The sequence below is a fragment of the Mus caroli genome, unplaced genomic scaffold (assembly GCF_978045245.1).
Source record: "Mus caroli unplaced genomic scaffold, Mus_caroli_1 scaffold_2, whole genome shotgun sequence".
NCBI classification, from domain to species: domain Eukaryota; kingdom Metazoa; phylum Chordata; class Mammalia; order Rodentia; family Muridae; genus Mus; species Mus caroli.
Genome location: NW_028227257.1, coordinates 59,073,134 through 59,097,210, shown reverse-complemented (window position 1 = coordinate 59,097,210; position 24,077 = coordinate 59,073,134). Strand labels below are relative to the sequence as shown.

The 24,077-nt window shown below is 44.5% G+C and overlaps 1 protein-coding gene across 3 annotated transcripts in view; it reads right to left on the bottom strand.

Moving 5' to 3' along the window:
• Positions 1-41: 41 nt before the first annotated feature.
• Tp53bp1 (tumor protein p53 binding protein 1) overlaps positions 42-24,077 on the bottom strand; it is a 92,535-nt gene continuing 68,499 nt past the window's right edge. For all 3 annotated transcript variants that reach the window (XM_021156751.3, XM_029473425.2, XM_085834521.1), the window contains 13 exons: positions 22,942-23,034; positions 17,494-17,980; positions 13,062-13,214; positions 11,095-11,366; positions 10,363-10,512; positions 9,708-10,138; positions 6,954-7,145; positions 5,994-6,209; positions 4,193-4,408; positions 1,994-2,088; positions 1,332-1,531; positions 687-832; positions 42-318 (listed from right to left, as the gene is read on the bottom strand). In XM_021156751.3, the coding sequence (XP_021012410.1) occupies positions 131-318; positions 687-832; positions 1,332-1,531; positions 1,994-2,088; positions 4,193-4,408; positions 5,994-6,209; positions 6,954-7,145; positions 9,708-10,138; positions 10,363-10,512; positions 11,095-11,366; positions 13,062-13,214; positions 17,494-17,980; positions 22,942-23,034 (2,839 nt within the window). In that variant the 3' untranslated portion in view covers positions 42-130. The remainder of the gene's footprint in view (positions 319-686; positions 833-1,331; positions 1,532-1,993; positions 2,089-4,192; positions 4,409-5,993; positions 6,210-6,953; positions 7,146-9,707; positions 10,139-10,362; positions 10,513-11,094; positions 11,367-13,061; positions 13,215-17,493; positions 17,981-22,941; positions 23,035-24,077) is intronic.

Below are 24,077 nucleotides of genomic sequence, written 5' to 3'. Positions count from 1 at the left end.
AAAGTCCAGCAAATAAAACTATGTACAAGGTCCATGCAAAGAATACAGTTACACACAAGACACACTTAAAACCTGATTAAAACACAATCTCCACAATAGCAGGGAATAAAACCAGTAAGACCAAGTATCTTTAGTGAGAAACATAATCATGTTTATATTTTGGATGTTGCTTGAATCCAATTCTCTCCCCAACAATGAGGCACTGGATCACCCATTCTTGTGAAACCACAGGCAGTTGCAAGGCTTCAGCACACTTGAGCACCGAGGCTGGGCATGAGGGGTCTGTCACCACCACATCAAATACCCCTAAAGCAATGTCTGTAAAAAGTAGGGGGAAGTGAATGAGGAAAGAACACTCAGTTTGGCTCACATTAAAAAGACAGGTGTGCCTGCTAACAAGTATTCCCTACTCTGCCAAACCAAAGCCCTCTACTATAGGTACTGTATGTTCATAATCTAAAATAAAAGTTGCAATCACCACGTCTGGCCTTGTAGAAGTATTGAATGGAAATACCACTGGAGACTATAGAAGCCTGAATAGCGCTATCCTTCACTTACGTCAACCTACCCTTTTTGAAGGTGGGACTTATCTTAAAAATGAGGACAGCCTTGGAATACACAGGCTAACAGGTGTGAGTCTAAGGACATCCCCGGAATGACTATGAAACACAGATGCTTTCCAGTACCTTTGTTATGGGCACTTGAATGGTGCTGCTTCACAGAGGCTGCCCCTCCAGTCATCAGGATCTCAGACCAGAGCTCCAAGAAGTTCTGTTGTTGATCTGACACCAAGAGGACCTTCAGATTCTGGAAAGGGTTTTCACGGGGTTGCCTGTGAAGGAGTTGGAGACAATGATTAGGAACTGGAAAGAAACTTAGTATGGCCCATCACATCTAACAACTCTGCAAAGGGAGTCCTTGTCTGTGCCTTCCTAGCTCTGCCATGTGTTGAACATGCTCTGCCTCACTTCTGGAGGAGGTATGCATTCTAGGAGCCCAGACTTTGCTAGTAAACAAATCAGGTTAGTCCCCTTCCCTCTCTAAGTTTAAAATTGAAACTTAATCCTAATTTCAATGCTTCCCCTACTGGGGAGCACTGACCACATACACTAATCTTCCACACATTCAGAAGGTTCCCAGTGAGGCTCTGGCAACCTTTACTGCTTTATTTCTTTAGTACTTTAACTGCTGATATTTCAAATTCATTCAAATTCTGACTTAGTCTATAGACATTCCAGTTTCTAGTAACACTTCAATTTCTCAACTAGACTTTCTTTCCAAATGCTAGCCTTCCTGTTGTCTCAGCTCTAAATGGGCTTCCAAACACTCACCAATCCAGAATTCGTTGCTCCTCAAGGCTATACCCAGCAGGCAGCAGATAATTACGATAGTTTTGAAGTTGGTTGGCATGGCAACTGTCATGGACCCAGACATGAGACACACAAGGAATGCCACTGGCAAGGCACAGGAAGTACTTCCGGGTTCGACAGTGCTGGTCCGCAATTAGGAGACACTGGTAGGCTGTGTTACACTAGAAGAAAAGACACCCAGCTGACTGGTCTGGTAGTGTTTAGGAAAACCTTTGCTGATTAGCTGCACCTAATGAGCCCTCGAAAACAGACTTCCAATTGGTGTCAAAAATACTATCTAGTCTGTTTTTGTACTAAAGGTTGTGTTGGCTCACTGAAAAGCCCAAACTGCTTCCAGTGACAGTTTGTTTCACCTACATCTTTTGGAAGGCCTAAATCTCAAGGGTCAACCATACCCAGTACCCCACCAATAGGCTTTCTACTGTATAAGTTCAATCTGTTGCTGTCTCTACAGAACCACTACCGCCTAACACAAGCTCTAGCGTCTCTTCTTTGTGTACACTGAAAATGCTGGGCTGGAGTAGCACACTGGCACAGTACCCTGCACTTCAGTAAGCCACCCAAACCCCTCTTGGGCCTCTTCTCAATACAGAAAGAAGGTGGCCACAAAATAAAGTCCTCACCTGGGCTTCATTGAAGTCTTCAAGGATGTACCCAGCTCCTGCTCGAAGCTGGCATTCTGTATACTGCTTGTTGAAAGGAGGAATTTCTAAAAATTCTGTATATGTAACAAAAATAATTATTTTTACTAAATACTTTAATGCCTATTTGTAACTGCTTCCTCTTATATTCTTCAGCTACTGGTGATTAGACAGATGCAGATTTACTAATGTATCTAAGGAACTGAACAGCCTGCATCACTCTCACTCAGTCAGCTTTCTGGACTATTCCAAGCAACAAACGCCTATGTAAAACTGCCTTGTGACGTCTGGTTTCAAGCGCTAACTTGTTAAAGCAACACTAGAAAAGCAAAATAGGCTGCAAACCATCTTTACTGTGATGTCAGACTGCTGCATGGAATTCAAGGGACTACTAATTCTGAGATCAGGCTAGGTCACTGCTTTTTCTTCCACTGTACATATCTGAATTCTGTTTGACAAGCCACATGTCCCACACTTGCTCTCAAAACCCAGCTGCCCGTCACAAGAACATCTCATATGCACCTTCCAAACCATATAAATCTAAGGGCAGCACCCAGATCACTTTTCCTGTGCCCTGTACATGTTTGAATGGCTGTAATTAGTGAGTAGAGTCATCATACAGCTTCAGCTATACCATTTTATGACAATCACATTTTCCTCATTTTAATTCCTTCTTGCAAGACTCAACATTAGTCAGAACTCTTTAACTTACAAAACAACAATCTAGTTCTCAAGCTTGGACAGATATCTGGAGACTATTGGCACTTACTATATACATTTGATCTACACATTCTCCTATACCACACACTTGCCAGACCTCTGAAATACATTCTACCGCCTGACCAAAGACTTCACCTAGACCTAAATTAATGTATGTGTGGAAGGAGTCACAGAGACAAAGTCTGGAGCAGAGCCTGGAAGAATGACCATCAGAGACTGCCTGCCATACTTGGGGATTCACCCCATAAACCACCACCAAACCCAGACACTAGGCAGATGCCAACAAGAGCCTGCTGACAGGAGCCTGATATAGCATTCTCCTGAGAGGCTCTGCCAGTGCAGTCATCCATTGAACGGAGCACAAGGTCCCCTATGAAGGAGCCAGAGAAATCCCAGGGAGCTGAAGGGGACTGAAGCCCCATAAGAAGGAACATCAATATAAACTGACCAGTATCCTCAGAGCTGCTTTTCGGAACTATACCACCAGTCAAAGAAATCACATGGTGGAACTAGTATCTATAATTATATTTTCTAGCAGAGGATGGCCTAGTCAGTTATCAATGGGAAGGGAGTCCCTTGGTCCTGTGAAGGCTCTATGCCCCAATATAGGGGAATGCTAGGACCAAGAATGGGAATGGGTGAGTTGAGAGCAGGGGAGAGGATGAGGTATTTTTGGAGGGGAAACTAGGAAAGGGGCTAACATTTGAAATGTAAATAGAGAAAATATCTAATAAAAAAGAATCACTAAAAAAAAATTAATGTATGTGGCATATAGACTTATTTTAATAAAAGGTCCAAGAAACGAAAGGGCCTAGAAACTAATTCTTGCCAAACTATTCTGGGCTGTAGACACCACAGTTCCCTTCTTACACTCAGAACAGAATGCATCCTCCACATGGGTTCTCTTAAGTAAATGCTAGAGCATAAACGAGGAAGGTGGCCGACCACAAGAAGCCTGCTGGATGTGGATAGTTACAGGAAGGTAAGCCAGCACTGTTCTAATCCAAGTCTGTCACTGTTGAAGCCCTTTAACTCTGATAGACTGACAGATTTTTATCATTCACTTTATGTAAGAAGAAGGGGAACTCTCTCCCTAGGCTACCAAGCCTGGTGACCTGAGTTTGATCCCCTGGGACCCCTTACATTGTCCCATGACCACCACACCTGTGCACAGGTACATATACATCCATGCATACATAAATCTATAGAGTGCACACCTGTGTGTAAATTAACAAAAAGATAACTACTACTCAGCTGCCTACCAAGACCATCTTGAGAACCACTCACTGAGAATGATTTTGTGAAAAGTCTACAAACCAGAAATAGGGTCCAAGTTAATTTTACTTATGTGGCCAGAATCAGTTACCACCTGCCTGGTGCACTACTCTACCTGAATGAAAAAAAGCATCCCTTCACAAAGTAAAAGGAAAGAGTGCAGAGGTCAGCACCCCAGGGACTCACCCTCCTCTTCTTCACTGCTTCCTGTAGGACCATCTAGCAGCTTAGAGCGACTGGCCAGCTTGTCACTGGTTGTAGCCATGGTGAGGAGAAAGGCATAGCCCAGAAACAAGGTCTTGTTGAGGGGCAAAGGCCCTCTTGGCTCTTCCAGGACAGAAGGCTCAACTATGTTGTCTCCAGTCTCACAGGGACTCACAAACTCTGCTGCCCCCACTGTTCCTAGGAAGGACAAGACAGTTACCAAAATGATGCACACAGATCACTACTTGAACAAAGGCCCAGCACCAGTGTGACCGGATAGGCCATGTCCTGGTAAGCTTTGTCTAAGCTATGACCCAAAGACCATTAATGCAGCCAATCACTCTAAATGGCCAACAAGCTAGGACCAAATTTACAATGAAGACTAATAACATTTAAATCTGACGTGACCATTACAGTGGGCAGTCTGTTGTTTCCTTATATGGAAATGAACTGGCACTACTTCTATAACATCAATTTCTAAGGCCACAGATTTCTAGAAACTAATTCTAGAAACCAAAGGTGGCTCTAGAACAGGAAAATGTAGTGTTGGGAAGTCTTCAACCACATTCACCACCCAGGTCTCTGACATTTTGAAGCAATCTTTAATGAGGAAGGAAAAAAACCAAAAAACTTTATTGCTGCCAAGAAGTGTCCCAATCAGATTCTCCCACCATACCTTAGACGCTCAACAGAGCAATGCCAAATACTCGGTGATCGAGTCTTTATGTGGAGGTGAAGCCACAACAAAATACCCCACCTCAACACCTGGGAAGGTAAGTGAGCCACCATTCCAGAACACCCATGCTAAGATGTGCCCCAGTAAGTCCTCCAGAAGGAAACGGATACCTACTGAAGCCGAATCAGGTTCACTAGGAGGCTAAGATGACGGCAGGTCATGCATGCCTCCTGAAATAAAACCAGGATCAGGAACAGTCAAGAGGCAGTAATACTATGCATTTGGCACTGGACTAAAGGCTCAGGTCTACCTAAATTTGAGATCTGGCTTATTCTGTCATGTTGAGAAAGTTACCTAACTTTTCTATCTTAGACTCTTCAAAAATATAGAAAGTGAATTCTAGCACACATGCTTTAAGAGATTATATAAGGGAATATGAGTGAAAATATTTAGGCCTCATGCCTAACTCAGTAAATATTTAAGGTTAGCTATTGCTGTTTTTAAATAACCTGAAATACATGGCAGTGGTATTAGGTGGTAAGCAGATGACACAACTCTAATAGGAAAAACAAAGATCTGGTTCTGGGACAAGGAATATGGAATGCCATCACAGTGCCAGCCTGAGGGACCCTACCCATAGAGACAGGACTTTACCTCTATCACAGAAGCCACCATGGCCAAGTCTGGGCCACCACAGACACTTGAACATCTGACTGAGTTTTTTTCACAATGAATAGGAGTGACTGAAAGGGATGGGCAGGGGAAAGGGAAGATGCAGGCTGAAGCACAAGCATTCTATAGGAAACTTGAGAAAGTGTGAGCACAAGATAGTGGGGGGAAAGATAGTGGAAACAAGGTCTACCAAGAAGCAGGAGATGGCAGAGGTTAAAATCTAAGAAATTCTACCCATTTTGATCCTACTTAAACTTCCATGCTTATATTCCCCCAAAGAGCCCACACGTAGTCTGTCTGTGATCAAGTCCCGCCCTCCTGCTGGGCCCTGAAGAGGACAGGGAATGGAGCTTATATTAGGATAACCTATAACTTGTAGCACCAGTCTGTGACAGCACAGGCAGGACATCTGCATGTACTAGGCTCCCATCTTACCAGGTTTCACGGTGGCAGACTTTCGACCTCGCTTAGCAGGGGAGCGTTCCTCTTCAGAAGTCGGAAGTTTCCTTTTGCCTGACGGGACTCCCATGGAAGTACGGGGACTCTCTGTGGTTTTACGTGTGGGCGTTGTGCTGCTGCTACTGGCGGCAGTGGGGGTGGCTGGGGAGCTGATGTTACTGCGCCGTTTCCGCTTTCCTTCCACCAAATTGTCTGGTGAGTAAGGCAAAGACTAGTGAGGTCAGGTTAAGGAAGAACCTGACCTGACGTGGAGAGTACTGTGCTCTTCGCACCCTCCCCAATCACGGAATGTCCTTTTAAAGTCACACATTTTATCTTTTCCAACACTGCCATGCCTGAGATAGATTTGCTCCCCGATAGGAGGGGAAAGGCCAGGAAAATCCTAGAGACTTTCTTTTTTTTTTTTTAAGATTTATTTATTTATTATATGTCAGTACACTGTAGCTGTCTTCAGACACTCCAGAAGAGGGCGCCAGATCTCGTTACGGATGGTTGTGAGCCACCATGTGGTTGCTGGGATTTGAACTCCGGACCTTCGGAAGAGCAGTCGGGTGCTCTTACCGACTGAGCCATCTCACCAGCCCCTCTGGAATTTTTTTTTTTTTTTTTTTGGTTTTTTCGAGACAGGGTTTCTCTGTATAGCCCTGGCTGTCCTGGAACTCACTTTGTAGACCAGGCTGGCCTCGAACTCAGAAATCCACCTGCCTCTGCCTCCCAAGTGCTGGGATTAAAGGCGTGCGCCACCACGCCCGGCTCCTAGAGACTTTCATTTGGTATTTGGAAGGGGGAAAAGTGTGGCTGTTACTAGAAAAGGACAGTCATTGCTATCCACTAACCCACTCAAAGGAGCCAGGCAATCATTCCTACTATCCTGGAAACCATCCCTCCCTTTAAGCGAAGCCTGGATCCACAGGCAGTTGTTCAGGAAAGTCTTACCTAAGCTGATATCGGCTGCCTTCGTGAGCGGTGTAACAGCTTCATATGGGCCAAGCCCATATTGCTCTCTCAGTCTGTTTCCTTGCTCCAAGGACAGAATGACTGCCATTCGTTTATACCACTTCCTTTGGCCTTCTTTTTCAATGCTGTAATATAGCTCCCCAGACTCCTTCCTATGTCCTTTCACCACTCCTGGAGATGACATTATAAAAGATACCATAATTGTAGGCTGTTGAGCAGCCTCTCAGAAGGGCTCTACAAAAGCAGGCTGAGGCAGGGAACCCAAAGAGCCAACAACCACGGGCTGAACTTGGCTGTCCCTGCCAAGTGGTTTACAACACTGGGGATATGTGTAGCCAATACAATAGGATTAGACAAGGTCTTCTGAGAGAAAGCAGCCTTTAGCTATAAAAGAAAGCTTCCCAAGACTGGACTGAGGGATTATTAGTGGCTCAGATGGATCTCCTGAAGTGAATGGCATGGTTTCTTAACGATCCTATAACAATCTCCTAAGCTTTCCCATTGTGGTTTCTTTGAAGTATGAATGAAAATGACAGGTGAAAATGACAATTCTAAGAAACCATGTATATGTTTGTCTACTGTACACAAAGTCAGGATGGAGAGAGCAAAGAAAGGGGAGATAAAGCCTGCTTCCCTGCTCTTCTCTACCCTACTGCTCTTTCCCTGATACACAGCTACAGACAATGCGTGGCTGAGTTAGAACTCAACAAACCTGAGTTTAGGCCTAGTTCTGTTATGTGAGGATTAGGTAGGCAAGATCTATGTCCAATTCTATGAAAAATAAAAGGGAAAAAAATAAAAACAAAAAACCACACTCCTTCCTACCAACCAATAAACAACATGTATCTCAAATACAACATAAAAACGGCACATCACTACTGATTTTTTCATTCTGGTGAACAGAAAGGTACACTTATTTCCATTAGCTTGTTTTCAATGAAGGTCTAAGGGACCTAGCTATCCCTACCAGGGAAAAGCAAGGAGGAGGAAGCAGGTCCTGGTTCTCTTTGCTGGGTCATACAACCAACTCCTTTACTCGGCTTGCTTGTCTCCTAGCTTAAATCTACTACCAAACTAAATCCTGAAGACCTCAGACTGATATATGCCCAAGGCCAGAAGGACACTCATCACTATGGAAGAGCTACTATAACTAGAAGCAGTGTGCTTGTGCTGCTTACTGACACTGGTAAATAGCCTCAACAAGTGGAATGCTGAATCCCTATCCCATGATGCACAATTCACTGCTGATACTAATCTATCTTCAAAGAGGCAAATATCAACCTCTAAGATGGCTTCATATCAGATGAAGACAATACATACAAACCATAAGCTACCAGTCCCATGTACTGCTCCTAAGTAATGCCACACAACCCATAGTGTTATCTAGTATTACAAGGTAAAGTGGCCCCAAAACACCAAAACAAGGGAGCAAAAAGCAGGTACTTGGGGAACCCTAGAACAAAAAAGCCCGGAGGCACCCAACAGAAAAGCTTGTCCTCCCAGTCTATCCATGTGCAATACAATATCCAGAAAGGATATTTCTAAAAGACAGTCAACACCATATAGCTAAGAAGCTATATTCACAGAATTAATATATGAAAAAGTAAAAGCACACACGAATACCTCACCATTGCCAACACTGGCTATTACAAAAAGGACAGTGACCTGAGACCCCCCGAAAAGACAAAACAAGAGCATCATTATTCAAATCAGAGGATGACACACAGCACGCCCTCTTCCTACGTTAAAATATCTCAGTGCACCACCAGTCTCCAGCTGAATTCTTATCAACACAGTCAGTGAGCATAAAAGTCAGAAGTGAAGCCTGGCATAGTAGCACACAGCTTTAATCCCAGGACTCAGGAGGCAGAGGCAGGGGGATCTCTGTTAGCTTGAGGCCAGCCTGATTTACAATGCAAGTTCCAGGACAGCCAGGGCACAAAAGGCAGGAGTGAAAGAAAGAATACAAAGGGGAAAACACTAATGCTGAAGTGGAAAGACCTGGAGAGTCTCTTACCTAGTGATAAAGACTCATACCACCAGTGATGTAGGGTGATGTCACATGCCTCCCTCACCCCATACATATGATATGATAGGAAGGGCACTTCACCCCTAATATTTTTACAATGAATTAAAAACAAAGTCATAACTCCAGTCCAATGTGAAAACATCAGACCTGATCTGAGAGACCATTCTATAAAATAGCTATTATCCCTCAAAACTGTCAAAGTCATGAAAAAACAAAGGACAGAAATTGCCACAAACCAGGAGACCAAACGAAACATGATGACTAAATGTAATGTGGTATCCTCAACTGGATCCTGAAACAAAGAAAGTACATTATAGAAAATATGGTAAAATCCAAATAAAGTTTGGAGTTTAGTTACCAGGGACTGAGACTGGCTTCTTGCTTCTGACAAAGTATCAGACTAATTTAGGACACTACGGATAGGGAGTGCTCGTCGAGGAGGAGACAGGGATCCTCCCTAACACCATTCTGTACTTGGCAATGTTTTCCTTAAGCCTTTAACTATTCCAAAATAAGTTTACTGAAAACCAAACTAGAAACCAAACAGTCAATGGCCAGGGTAAGCAATGTAATAGGAGTGGAATCTCTGACTTGTGAGATCCTGACCAACAGTGAGGCTGGGGAAGACAAGACTGTCCTGGTAACTGCTGACAGGAGGCACCAGCAGGCACAGTCCATCTGTAGGGACCTGCTTGTTTCATTACCTGCACTGAAATATTCATCTTCTGAGAGGGCTGTCACTTCAGTGTCCAGGGGGATGGGGTCACACAGGAGAATGTCTTTGCCCAGCACGTCACATTCGTACCCATCATCAAAGAGCAGCTTGTACTTTCCAGCCCCCACATCTCGGGTGATCTTCCCAGAGTAAAAGTAGCCATTGGATGACCACTTAGCTACAACACGGAGCCCCACAAAGCTGTTTCCTGAAGATGAGGAATCCAAGCCATCAGAGGAACCAGTAGCAGCCTGAAAAGGAATCTCTGGAGAATCACTCCGCCGCAAAGTACTAGAACTGGCATCCGTCCGTTTGGCAGAATCTGGCACACGAGGCATAATGCGGGTGAAGGACTTGTCATCTGGTGACATGCTAGGTGAAATATCTTCTACGCCCAACGGACCAGAGACAACTGTTTCTCTAAAGACAGGTAGAGAAGGAAGTGAGAGCAAGACAGAACCTACCTTCTGACTCTTTTCCCTTATAGATCTCTTCCCCATTCTTTATTAGCCCCATCACAGGCATGAGTCCAATCTCTCAGTGACCTCAGGCATCAGTGTGGGCCTCTCCTCTCCCTCTTGTACCTTACACACTCTCTATTCTCCTCTTCCCTCTACTACTATTTTTTGGCACTACCCAGGTACCTGGTTCCAGTGGTCCGAGAAGGTGGGCGGCCCCTTCGCCCACGCCCACGAGGTGTAACTGGAGCCTTCCCTCCCTGTCTGATGCCAAGGCCTGCATCACCATCTTCCTCACACACCGGTGCCCCTGTCTGACTGATCCCTTTTCTAGGACTAGAGAATGAAGACAGGTTAGTTTGATAGCAGCTGCTAAGGGGTACATCCTTTAACATCTCCCCAGGACTTCCAACTATATGTCAGGCAACACGCGCTGCTCCTCCAGGGCAATAGAACTTGGCTCACACCCATTAAAACTCATCACCAAAACCTCAGCTGAGGAGCAAGGGGGATGGGGAAAAAGGACTTTTTCCTGTATGAAAGTCTACTCCCTCCTGACATAGCTTCCTGCTGTTACTATTTTGCGATGCTACACCCATTTCTGCCCGACCTTCTATTCTACTTCAGGCTCTGGATACCCACAGAGCAGACCAAAAACCAAGGACATAGAGCACAGTGGGGGCCTATTCCAAATCTGTACTCCCAACCAAAATATGGATAAGCTGCAGAACATAGGGATGGCAGGAGAATGTACCCAGCATTCCCAACATCCCCTAAGGGGCTTCTTTGCCCACAAGGAGGAAGAGGCACTGTTTCTCCAGCTCGAGGTGGGGCATTCCCCAATATTTCTTCTCATGTGATATGAAAACATTAGCAGCCCTGCCCCTGCTGGGTTCTCTCTGGAGAACCTGTCTGCACCTCAGTTTTCCTGGGCCTCCTCGGGAACTGGGTAAGGCAAAATCTGCAGCTTCTGTCCCACTGGCTTTTCCTTTGAGTGGCCCAGCTCCTCGCCCTGAGCTGCCACTGCTGTGTATGGCTGAGAGACTTGTTCCACTGGATGTGTGGTGTGAGCTGGAAGCTTTGGAGGAGAAGGAGCTGATGTCCCCTAGGTCCCCAGAGGAACCTCCAGTCTGTGAAGGGGAAACTTCTGTTTCACATTCCTGACACTCTACGATTGGTTCTTCAGTCTCCTGAAGGGAAGAAACAGATAGGGAAGCTAAAAGAAAGCACACTAACAGGAAGCTAACTAAGGTGATGGCTGGGAAATCCTAGAGACTGCAGGAAATGTCCTATCAGCCAGGTGGGAATTGGGAAGGAACTTCCTGAAGCAATGGAAATATTCTATATCTGTTTTGAGCCATGGCTACATAAATTTTTTTCAAAGCATAGCTAGGTATGATGGCACATATCTTTAATCCTGGGAGGCAGAGACAGGTAAGCTGTGAGTCTGAGGCTACCCTGATCTATATATCAAATTTCAGTCCAGCCAGTGAAACCCTGACTCAAAATTAAGTAAATAAATACAGTTTTTAAACTTGTTCAAAGCTACTAAACCAACCACTTAACATATTACATGTAGCAAAACATTAAGAAGAAAGAACCCTTTCTATGGCACATGAAATTATCTTTCTACTGGGAAAGCGCATAAGCATAGGCTGCTAGCAAGGACTTTAACCCAGAAGACAGAAGGAGTTCCCTGTGGAGAGAAGAGAGCTAAGGAGGTTATGGAGAGGAGCAGGCAGGAGCCATTCTGGGCACATCATTAACATTAGGTCTTTTCTAAGTATCCATGGAAACAGAAAATTATAAGCAAAAATAACTAAAATTGGTTTGGAAAAATGACAAAAAATATAATCAGAGCTGAGGATGTAGCTTCGTGGGAAAGCCCTGAGTTTACAACTTTCAACTCCATCCATGGGCAGAGGGGGCTCACATTCTAATGAAAGTATATGCTGAGTGTAGGCACACACACTGGGAAGCGGATGCAGACAGATCTCTCTCAGTTCAAGGCCAGCCTGGTCTACATGCTAAACTTCAAGACAGCCATGGCTATATAATGAGACCCTGTCTCTATTGATGATGATGATGATGACGACAATGACAAACAACTTTTGATAAATACAAACCACTAGAATACCAAGCTGGCTTCACTTCATATGCACACTTGGGTGCTAGAGCTCAGCTATAAGTCATCTCGTAAGACAGGATGGACCATACACATTTATATAATACTAAAAGGTAAACAAATGGCTGGTTTTGACTTCTCCCTTTTGGAAAATTTCTGCTTTGAGAATTTATAGTTTGAGGGAGGGCAAGGATAGATAGCAAAATGGCTCCTAAGATGCTTTATGACCCAATTCTGATAACCCAGAGCCATAGGATGCAAGGACAGCTGACTCTGAAAGCTGTCTTCCAAAAGATGTCACACGTGGGCCACTATACACACACAACCACATGAATACACACACTCAATGAATGAATGAATGTTAAAAGGAAAGAAACCCCACAGGCTTGAAGTGCTCCCTCACACACATGTGGCCTTAGGTTTGTCACAAACATAAGCAGAGATGGAGACAGAAAGATGAGAAGCTCAAGTATGGCTACACAACAGGTTAAGAAGCTTGAGCTATGATAAACAAACCAGTCAGGCAGTGGTAGCACTCAGGAGGGAGAGGCAGGCAGATCTCTGAGAGTTCAAGGCCAGTCTGGTCTACAGAGCAAGTTCCAGGACAGCCAGGGCTGTGCTTAAAGACTGTCTCAAAAAGGAAAAACAGCAAAAAGAAACTGAAGCTGAGTGCCAGCGCCTAATGACCCAGGGTTGAAAGAGGGTTGAGGGAAAGGACTCTGGGATAGGAGGGGTGGGGAGGAGGTGGGTGCAGTGTTACCTCCGTTACTTTCCTTTCCACTTCTGTCCCATCCACATAATAAACATCTGTGATGACACGGGTGACGAGTGTACGGACTTCTCGAATGGTTCTCATGTGGCGATGCAAGACATGGCCATGGGGAGGCTGGGGCATTTCAAATTCCTCTTCCCCCTATAACAAAAGCCACAACACAGACTGAACAAAACCAGCGAACAGAAGGTGGAATGGAGTCACAGTTTTCATTGGGAGCTGTAGACTCATGAATCAGACATGATAAGTGATCCATTTATTCACAGGGAAGACTGTGTCTGCCTCATTTGACCTGAAATGACAAAGCTCAATCATAGTAGCCAATACATTATTTTGAAAAAATAAACAAACATTCTAAATATTTTCAACTTTTTGTTTCATTGTATAGCTCAGACTTGTCTTCAACTCACTATGTACCCCAGGCTGATCTCTCCAACTCATGATCCTCCTGCCTCAGATTCTGGTAAGTATATGCCACCACAGCCAGTTAACCCTTTAATTCTGATAACAACCGTGCTTTACCTAAAAACCACATGCTCTTTTGACTCTTAGAGAAGCCCAGAATCAGCACCTGTTAACTAGTCAAAGCCAGTTCAGCAACAAAAGACCATCTGTTCCCAGGAATAGTTTTGGGGTTTTTGTTACTTTGTTTGGATACAGTGTCTCCCTATACAGGTGGCCAGCCTCTGCTTACTCACCAATGGACACTGCCTGGCTGCCTGTTTTAGGTTAACGTCACAGAGTCGTCACAGAGGATGGAACCTCACTTATGCCTACATGAGATTTGGCTGTAGGGCATTTCCGTACTTAGTGATGGCTGAGGGAGGGCCCTGCAGTGGGTGCTAACACCCCTCAGCTGGAGGTCCTGGATTCTATCAGGCTGAGCCAGGCAGTGGTGGGACCAGCACTCAGGAGGCAGGTAGATCTCTCTGAGTTAAAGGCTAACCTGATCTATAGAGGGAGTTCTAGGAAGGCCAGCGCAACACAGAAAAACACGGTCTCAAAACAAAGCAAGACCACAGGAACAAAAATAAAAACCAAAAAACAAAACAAAAACAAAAGGAGACCAGGCAAGCCATGTGGCCGGCCAGGTTCCTGTTGTCTGAGTTCCTGCCTTGGCCGCCCTCAATGGCCTATGTAGGTTAAACCCTTTCAGCCCCAAGTTGCTTTTGGTCATGGTGTTTTGTCATGGAACTCCCACTTAAGACCTAAGGAATAGATTTTTAACTAAAGGGTAACGTTAGAAAGCTGGGCATGGTAGTTTATAATCTCAACACTTGGAGGAAGAGGCAGGAGAATCAGAAGTTCAAAGCCATTTCTAGACTATATAGTTTGAGGCTAGCTCTTAGGTAACCTGAGGCAATGTCGCTTAAAAAAAAAAAAGAAGAAATAAATAAAGATTTTATCTAGAACAGAAGAGATAGCCCAGTGGTTAGGCATATTTGCTGCTCTTGCAGAGGGTCCTGGAGTTCAAGTCCCACCACCCACATAGCAGCTCACAACTGTCTATAAATCCCAGTGCTAGGTAGGGGACCCAGTACCCATTCTGGCTTCCATGGGCACCAGGCATCCACTCCACTCAGTGCTCTTAAATATATGCATGCAAAACATTCAAACACAGAAAAGAAAATAATAGTTTTAAGATTTACCATTAAAAAATAGTTTGAACAAAACCCTATTTTTTTGACACCTTCATATTACTTCAAGAACACTAAGCTTCTTTCACTCAAGAAACATTATTCAAATATTTGGCGACTAGCTTCTGTGAAGCATGGATGACACACTATCCAAACACCTGCTGGAAAGACCAGGGCAGGTGTAATTCATTCAGGACTAGACAAATTCAAATGCACTAATACCAATTAATATAAAAATAACAAACTCAGAATTTTTAGACCACTATTCAAACAAACAAGCAGACAACAAACACAAACCAGGCTGTTTCATTGTTGGTATTCTGCCTGGACTCCACCCCCACAGTTACCTGGCAACAGCCAGGTAGGCCTGGCCACTATAAAAGGAGCTGCTTGCCCCCTCCTCTCTCTTACCTCTTCTTCTCTCCCTTGCCTCTTGCCTCCTTGCTCCCCCTCTCCCCCGATTCCCTCCCCCCTCTCTCCATATGGTCATGGCTGCCTCTACTTCTCTACTCTCCCTCTCTCTGCCTTTCCCTGCCTCTGCTACCCTCTTAACTCCCCTCCCCATGCCCTGAATAAACTCTATTCTATACTATACTGTCGTGTGGCTGATCTCTTGGGGGAAGGGATGCCTCGGCATGGGCCTGCTGAGGCACCCCCTTCCCCATACCTCATCACACCCCCATAGAACATATCTTAATCTCTTTTATCTTTTTCTAATCACAACATTCATGGTAAAAATGTCTTCTAAATTTGTGTACGTATGTGTGTGCACACACGTGTGTCTAGTGAGTGTTCATGAAGGCCTGAGAGTCAATGTGTCTATAATTACTCTCTTCCCTTGAACCTAGAATTTGCCAATTCAACTAGACTGACTGCTGCTGAGCAAGCCCCAGAGATCTTGTCTTTGCTCCCCCAGGGCTAAGATCACAGGGTACACACTCCTCCATCAGGTTTCTTTCCGGGGGCTCTAGGGTACAGAACTCTAGCCCTCACGTTTGAGCACTGAGCACTTATGTTCACAATTTCTATTGCCAAATGGGCCCCAAGATTATGCTCTAGTCAGGTTTGGATAATTTTGATAAGGACTGTCTGCAAACTAGATTTCCAAGCCCTATTTGCTGAGTAGCCCTAATCATTGGCTTCTTAAAACCCACCAGTGTTTCCTACTTAGGACTTGCTGGTAGCTAACACTTGCCAGCATCTGGTCTGTCTGCTGTAACACCTCTAGCACAGCTCAGCGCGGTCGCCCATCCTCATCCCACTGGCTCTGCTCTCTATGGAGGAGCAGGTAGTAATTTACCCAAAGCCTTCAATGATATAACCGAACAATTCTAACTCTGACTTTAGGTATGGAGTAAAACAGAGACATCAAATTTAAAACATGGACCGTAACCCAACTCTTCCAACTGTTTCCATATATCCAACTCTGTTTAATGAGGCTAGAGCACAGCTACTGCATGTCAATCATCCTGTACCAGAACCGTGACAGCCTCAAGCGACTTGTGCAGCCTGACTGTTCCCCACTAGTGGGTCCATCTTGCATCCTAGGATCTAAACAGTTTCTGCCCATTAAAGTGAACCCTTCAAGGGACAGACTTATCTGATAAAGTGCGACAAGAGTCAGAAGGAAGCAGATAATCTATGCTACTTGTGAGAACAATCTCCAAAGTTAAATAACTTGAATAGTCCATTATTACTGGGTGGGGAAAGCCATTTTCCCGACACAGAAAACCTAGTTCCATATATACTTCACACACAAGTTTAGGGAGCCTGAGAGTGGCAGCTTGGACTTTCACCAAGCACTGGCCTGAGTCCAAGCTATTGCAGAGAGATTTTTTTAAAAGCTCTGATACTCAGAAAAACCCCATCAACGTTTCTCTCTAACGTCCTTTAAAAGACCACACCAGTTTCAAGTTCTGCACACTCCACTTTCCAGAACTTTCCCCAACACTCTTTGCCCCTCCACCAGCTGGTTTTCCTGGCACCTGTTTTAAGATTCATTTTATTTATGTGCATACATCAATGTCGAGCATATGTCATTCAGAGGCCAGCTGGAGTTGCAGACAGAAGTGAGCTGCCCAGCATGGATGCTGAGAACTAACTCAGATCCTCTAGAACAACAGCAGGGCTCTTAGCACACTGAGCCAGCTCTCCAGCCCCTAGCACCTTTCTCAGCAGGAGAAACTAGCTCTAAAACACATTCTCTCACGCTGCATAGTATCGTAGTAATATCTATCAAAAGTGGTAGCTAAAATAACACCCATAACAATCAATAGAGTCAGAAGTATCTTTCTGAGTTCAGGCCAACCAAGTGAGACCAACTCTGTGTCAAAAAAACAAGATAAAAACAAACAAACAAAAAAGACTAACAAAAACAAAAACAAATGTCATTGGAGGTGGGGAGATGGCTCACTCATTTAGTCAGTAAAGCATTAAGACAAGTTCAGACTGCCAGAACCAAGTACAGAGCTGAGTACAGTGGTAGATCTACTCCCAACAATGGTGAGATGGGAAGAAACATGACCCCAAAGTCAGAGGTCAGCTAGCCTGGCCTATCTGGGGAAGTTTCTGACCAATGAGAGGTCCTGTTTCAAAGAAACAAACAAACAAACAAAGGAAACTATCTGAGGACTAGCACCTGAAGTTGTCTTCCGACTTTCACACACAAGCCCCAAGTGGCATGGGCACGCACACCACTAAAAACATACGATTGTTATGAGAAGCACTGAACCCTCAGAGACTGCAGTCTGTAGCGGGCCCTGAGGCACCCAAGCTGCCCCCACCTGGCTGTGGAGGGACTCTGTGTCGTCCACAGGAGCACTGGCAGGTTTCTCTCCACTCCCCCTCTCAGTCTGCACAGTGGCATCTTGTTTCCCAGAGTTCTGCTCCGCTGTACTGGTCCCCTGCTCACACACACTCTTCACAGTCTGCGTTGCTGCCGAGACAGTTTCTGGGGCACACAGGGAATGGTCCACGGTCTGGATCCCGATGTTACTCTGGGTGGGCCTTTCCATCAACATCTTACTAGGTCTGTCCTGGTTAGCACCCAGCCCTTCCAGCAGGTCTGTTTCCATCACTTCCTCTCCAGGACTGAAGCACCCCTGTGAGACCCTCTGCTGCGAAACAGAAGAGGCAGAGTCCTCAGAAGCAGCATCGTCCATGACAGGCCCAACAGGCTTCACAGGCTGTTCACTCTGCCTGAGCTTTGGGGTAACATCCGGTCTTTCTTTGTCTTCTTCTTGAGCACTTGGAAAATGGAGCAAATTCGCCCTGAAAATGATAAAGACACCACGTGTCATGGTTTGAATGCAGCTTATTCCTATAAGGCAGTGTGGTGGAACATATCTATAATCCTAGTTTACAGGAGGCTGGAGAGCATGGATTCAAGGACAACTAAAGCTATAAAGCAAAACTGTCTCAAAACATAATAAAAATAAAATAATCCCCGTTGTGATATCAAAAGGATAAAAGCTAGATCCAATTGTGTACAGTATTGTGCCTTTGGGAAGTAATTAAGATCTAACAAGGTCACTGGGGTAGGGCATTTATGAATAAATACTGGTAGCTTCATAAAAAAGATCTGTGAGGTGTGATGGTGCACACCTTAATCCCAGCACTCAGGAGGCAAAAGCAAGTAGATCTCTAGGAGTTTGAGGCCAGCCTGGGTCACTAGAGAATTCCAGGCCACCCAGAATATATCTCAATATGTATATTGAGAGCCTGTCTCAAAAGAAAGCCACACATATTCTCTCTCTTAAATGTGATGGCCTACATTGACTTGGGAATCCACCATTAAGAAAGTCTTCACTGGCCAGGCCGTGGTGGTGCATGCCTTTGATACCAGCACTCAGGAGGCAGAAGCAGGTGGATCTCTTGAATTCCAGGCTAGCCTGGTCTACAGAGTGAGTTACAGGACAGCCAGGGCTACACAGAGAAACCCTGCTTTGGAAAAAAGAAAAAGAAAAAAAAAAACAACAAAGACAAGACAGTCATCACCCTTAATCCTCGAGCACAGCAGTGAGCTAATTAACCCCTCCTCGTGGCTTGGGCTCTGTCCTCAGCAACACATCAGCGCACTCAATGGACTAAGACAACTCCAACAGCACACACAGCAACGAGGTCAGTAACAAGAGGTAAACCCTATAAACCCCGAGCCATCCAAGGCAGCTCAGCAATCCACTTCCAAAGCTTGACTGCTGCACTCAGGATGCAGAGGCAGGCCAACCACTGTGAGTGCCAGCCCAGTCTGGTCTACATTGTGAATTCCAAGACAGCCAGGGGTAGAAAGTGAGACTCTGTCTCCAAAAGAAAAAGAAAAAAAAAGAGGAGAAACAGAAAGAAAAAAGAAGAGAAAAGAACAAGAAGCCGGTCACACTGATGTGTCTCGTTTGGTTTGACGAACTCGCTAACCTTCTTGACTGACCCCGACACTATGCATGTGGTCTGCTCCCACCTGAACAGTAATTTAGGAGGAGGAGACATATAATCTTCAAGGAAGAAAGTTGCAGCGAAGGACTTTCCAGGCCAAAAGGCCATTTGGTGATCACAGCGTGTGTCCAGTGTGTCAGGGCTGAGCTTCCTGGTTATATCGATACCTAAATACCTCAGAAAAACCATAAGACATCACTTAAGATATGGCCCCAGCTGCTCATTAATTTCCCATTTGTGGGAACTAAGAACCAGTGTGTTTTAATTGGGTTTCTATTGCTGTGATAAAAACCATGACTAAAGACAATTTGATGGGCTGGAGAGATGGCTCGGCGGTTAAGAGCACTGACTGCTCTTCCAGAGGTCCTGAGTTCAATTCCCAGCAACCACATGGTGGCTCACAACCATTTGCAATGGGATCTGATGCCCTCTTCTAGGGTGTCTGAAGACAGCAAAAATGTACTCAAATCTTTAAAAAAAAAATTTCAAAAGAAAAAAAAAAGAGAGAGACAACTTGGGAGGAAAGGGTTGATCTGGCCTACAAATTACAGTCCATCAAGGGCAGACAGGGCAGGGACTGTAGCAGAAACCGAAGCAAAGACCTGAGAAGGGGTGCTGCTTAGTACTTGCTCCCCTTGGCTTTCTCAGCCTGGTTTCTTACGCCACCCACTGTGAGCTGGGCCCTTCCACAGCGAATCACAAACTTGCCTAAAGGCCATCTAATGGAGGCAGTTCCTCAGCTGAGATCCCCTCTTCTGACTTATTTATCATAGAAGCATTAAGTAGGTATTGCCTCTAAGCCAAACATATATAGCTTCCAAACTGACTGGAGGCTTTACATGCTAAGAGTTCTCTAGAGTAAGAAATGCAGACTAGCTCTAAGCAGGTTACAACAAATCTGCCTTATCTTTCTACCTGAAATGCTTAACATAAAGCTTGATAGAATGGAAGTTACCTTAGTTTGGTTTCTATTGCTATGATATGATCAAAAGCAACTTGGGGAGGAAGGGGTTTGTTTGGCTTACGGGTTACAGTCCACTGACAAGAAAGCCAGGGCAGGAACTAACGGCAGACCTTGGAGGAACGCTGTTGGCTTGCTTCCTCTGGGTTGCCTAAGCCACCTTTTTTATACAGCCCAGGCCCACCTGCCTAGAAATGTTACCACCCACAGGCCCTCCTCCATCAATTACAATCAAGAAAATGCCTCATAGGCATTGCCACAGACCAACCTAATCTCAGCAATTCTTGAGTTGAGGTTCCCCTTTCCAGGTGACCTTAAGTTTGTATCAAGTTGGTATCTAAAGTTAACTGTGACAAAGGTGCTTAATATTTGCACTTTGAACAAAAGAATGGATATTCCATAAATCAATAAACTACAAAATCAGTACGCTACTACCATATTAAATAAACATAAATGAATGCATTTCAAGGCTATGTCAAATGTAAATAGACAGAAAAAAAGTGAAATAAATGACCAGGTAATCACACCTGCAATCCCAGCCCTTAGGAATTCTGAGGCAGGAGGATTGCAGAACCTCAAGGCCTGCCTTGGGTGTCCCAGCTGAATTCTAGGTCTGTCTGAGCTACAGACTAAGGCTTTCTAAAACAAACAAGCAAACAGAAGTCCATTTTGAGTCTACAATGTCCTGGCCCTGAAGAACAGATCCAAGGAGCTTAGAAATCATGGCGATTGCCCCGTGTTTGGCCAGAGAAAAACAAAGCTAAGTCGCCTAGGTGGGCACAGAGTCTGTTAGGGTTCGCCCTGTTTGGGCGGTGAGTTCTGCAGGTGTCTGCACTCAGCTCTAACAGGCAATGGGCTTGAACAGCCTTCCACCTAAAAGGAGCATCTTAGCTGTTGGAGCATGTCCTATTTGTCAGGAACATTGGCTGAATGCTCGGGTCACTAAAAACAAGGACAGAACACACTACAAGGAAACCCATGGATAGCAGTTAAATCTTCATGAGCTATGAATTATCATAAAGTGTCAAAGTGCTGAGCTCAGCAGACACATAAGCACTCCCAGCTGCTCAAAACAAAGCAATAATGAAACAACCCACCTCCAGATTCATCTTAAGCTTTAAGTCAACACACAAGCAAACAAGCTGCCATGCAGGCTGCCAGGACTCAAATGCTAATGTCAAGACTGCTACTGTTTTCCATCCTTATACAAGCTTGTACATTTACTCCACACCACAGAATGAATCTGAGCCTGCAAACCTCATAAAGCCCAACAGTCCAGAGCTGCACTGAGAGGCGAGAGCTCTGGGACGCCATCACATGATGAAGGAACAGTTGTCCTGACACTGTCAACTCTAAGTGCACTTGTACCCAGCCTACTTATTGTGGTCCAAAAACTAAAACACCCCAGAAACTATTTATTCAGGGTAGAGGCTGTGAATGTAACTTTATTTCTAAAGCAAAGTTATGTTTTGTTTGAGAATTTTTTTTTCTAAAAGACTAAACGGATATTAAGATTTCCCCCTCACCAATCCCAACCCTGTCTCTAAAGAATTAATCAGAACTGTTATTCTTTAAAGACCAAAAGTGAGCCGGGCGTGGTGGCACACGCCTTTAATCCCAGCACTCCGGAGTCGGATTTCTGAGTTCAAGGCCAGCTTGGTCTACAAAGTCAGTTCCAGGACAGCCAGGGATAACCCTGTCTCAAAAAAACATAAAACCAAAACCAAAAAAAAGACCAAAAGTGATGGGCACTGGTGGAGCACTCCTTCAATCCCAGAAGAATGAGGTAGATCTGTCTGAGTTTGAGGTCAGCATAATCTACATAGTGAGTGAGTTCCAGGCTAGGCCAGGGCCAGAGTGAGACCACGACTCAAAAATTTCTGGGTGGGGTGGGGGTGGGGTGACAGTGACTCATTACAATATTGGCAGGGTTAGCAGATTACTACCAAACATCAGGAATTTGGTACTTCTCATTCTCCTAGGAGCACTTGACAAATGATCAATACTAAAGTTGTAGTTGTGAACACTTAGGTTTGGTTAACAAGCCTGTGTTAGTAATCTCTGTGCTTGTAGGGAAATGGTGGGAACGTGAGTAGCTCCAGACTCAGTGAGAGACACTGAAAGACTGGAGGAGGACCAAAGAAACAACAGGGGCGGAGGGCGGAGGGCGGAGGACTGGGTTATGGGTGCATACTGCTCTAGTGGATGGAGAGCACACTGCAGCCTCTCACACATACACACACACAAAAGAACAAACACATTACAAATGAATTACAAAATTCATTTTACATTACAAATTCAGTTGTAATGAAAGTAAATTTTTGTAATGTAAAATTACAAAAGAATATTTATCTTTAAAAATAAATATAAAAAACAAACAAATAAATAAATAACCAGATATGATGCCTTTCAGATATATGAGTTCAAGGCCAACCCGGTCTACAGAGCAAGTTCCAGGATAGCCAGGGCTACACAGAAAAATATTATCTCGATAAAACTAAACAAACAAAGTCATGCAGCTGTGGTCCCACTTGCTCAGGAAGCTAACACACGAGCAATGCTTAAGCCCAGAAGCTAGGGCAAGCCTGGGCAAAACAACCCCTAACAGCATAGCAAGTAAAATACATAAACAGCCAACTGCACACAACAGTGCCAATCAATACCATGAAATGGAATCAGCCATGCAATGAATCAATGCTGCAGAAAATACACCACACAGTATGGCACAAGCCTTTAATCACAGCACTCAGGAGGCAGAGGCAGGTGGAGCTCTGTAAGTTCAAGGCCAGCCAGGGCTACATCATGAAACCTTATCCCCCAAAAAGAAAAGCAAAATGTTTACCTGGCAGGTGCAGAGGGAGGAGCCTCACTTTGAGCCTCCTTCTCTTGCTGGGCTTCATAGATGCAGCCAAACACGGGCACCGGCTTCTGGAGACTAACATAATACATTAAAGCAATGCATCTTGTAAATTTCAAATGGTAAAGTATCTCTGGAGATCACTCTATTTAGACATAGAGTTCCTTGGCATCCCAAACGCCAACCTACATAAACCCCAAAAGCCAACTCTTTGATATGTTTCAAATTAGCACAATAAAAATCTCTCAGTATAGGAACTAAAGAGCTATCTCTGCAGTTACGAGCACTGGCTGCTCTTCCAAAGGACCTAGGTTCCATTCCCAGCACCCATGTGACAGACAACTCAGAACCATCTGTAACTCCAGTTCCAGAGTGTGTGACACCCTCTTCTGGCCTCCATGGCACCAGGCACATGTGTGGTACAGGCACACAGATGCAGGCAAAACACACAGAAAAAACCTTCAGTGAGGTCACTGGAGAGACTCTAAAGACGAAAAGGATATAAAGAGAAAAAAATCAGAAATAAATAAGACGAACAATCTAGTCCCTTTAGAAGATAACTTGGAAGAGGAGAAAAAAGAGGGATTTTGATTTAAAAGCAAACCAAACTAAATATATGAATTGAATGGGGTTTTAGATTTGGGATCTTGATAACACCAAATACTTGATAGCATTAAGAAATCACTACTGGGGCTGGAGAGATGGCTCAGTTGTTAAGACTGCTTGCTCTTCCAATGGTCCTGAGTTCAATTCCCAGCAACCACATGGTGGCTCACAACCATCTATAATGACATCTGACGCCCTCTTCTGGTGTGTCTGAAGACAGCTACAGCGTACTTACATACAATAAGTAAATAAATAAGTAAATCTTTAAAAAAAATCACTATTGTCAAAAGTATAGTAACAACTGCTTAATTTAAAACAAAGTCTTTATCTTTTACGGCTTGAAATAGTTACATAAAATGGTATGAAATAGAAGCTCCTTCAAAATAACCCACTAGTGGAAGGAGGGGAACTCCACGATTTTATAATCAAAGAGGACTGGCCACTTACAATATGGTTGTCCATATTACACTACTCTCTACTGTTGTCTTCCCACAGTAAAATGACTAAAAAACTAA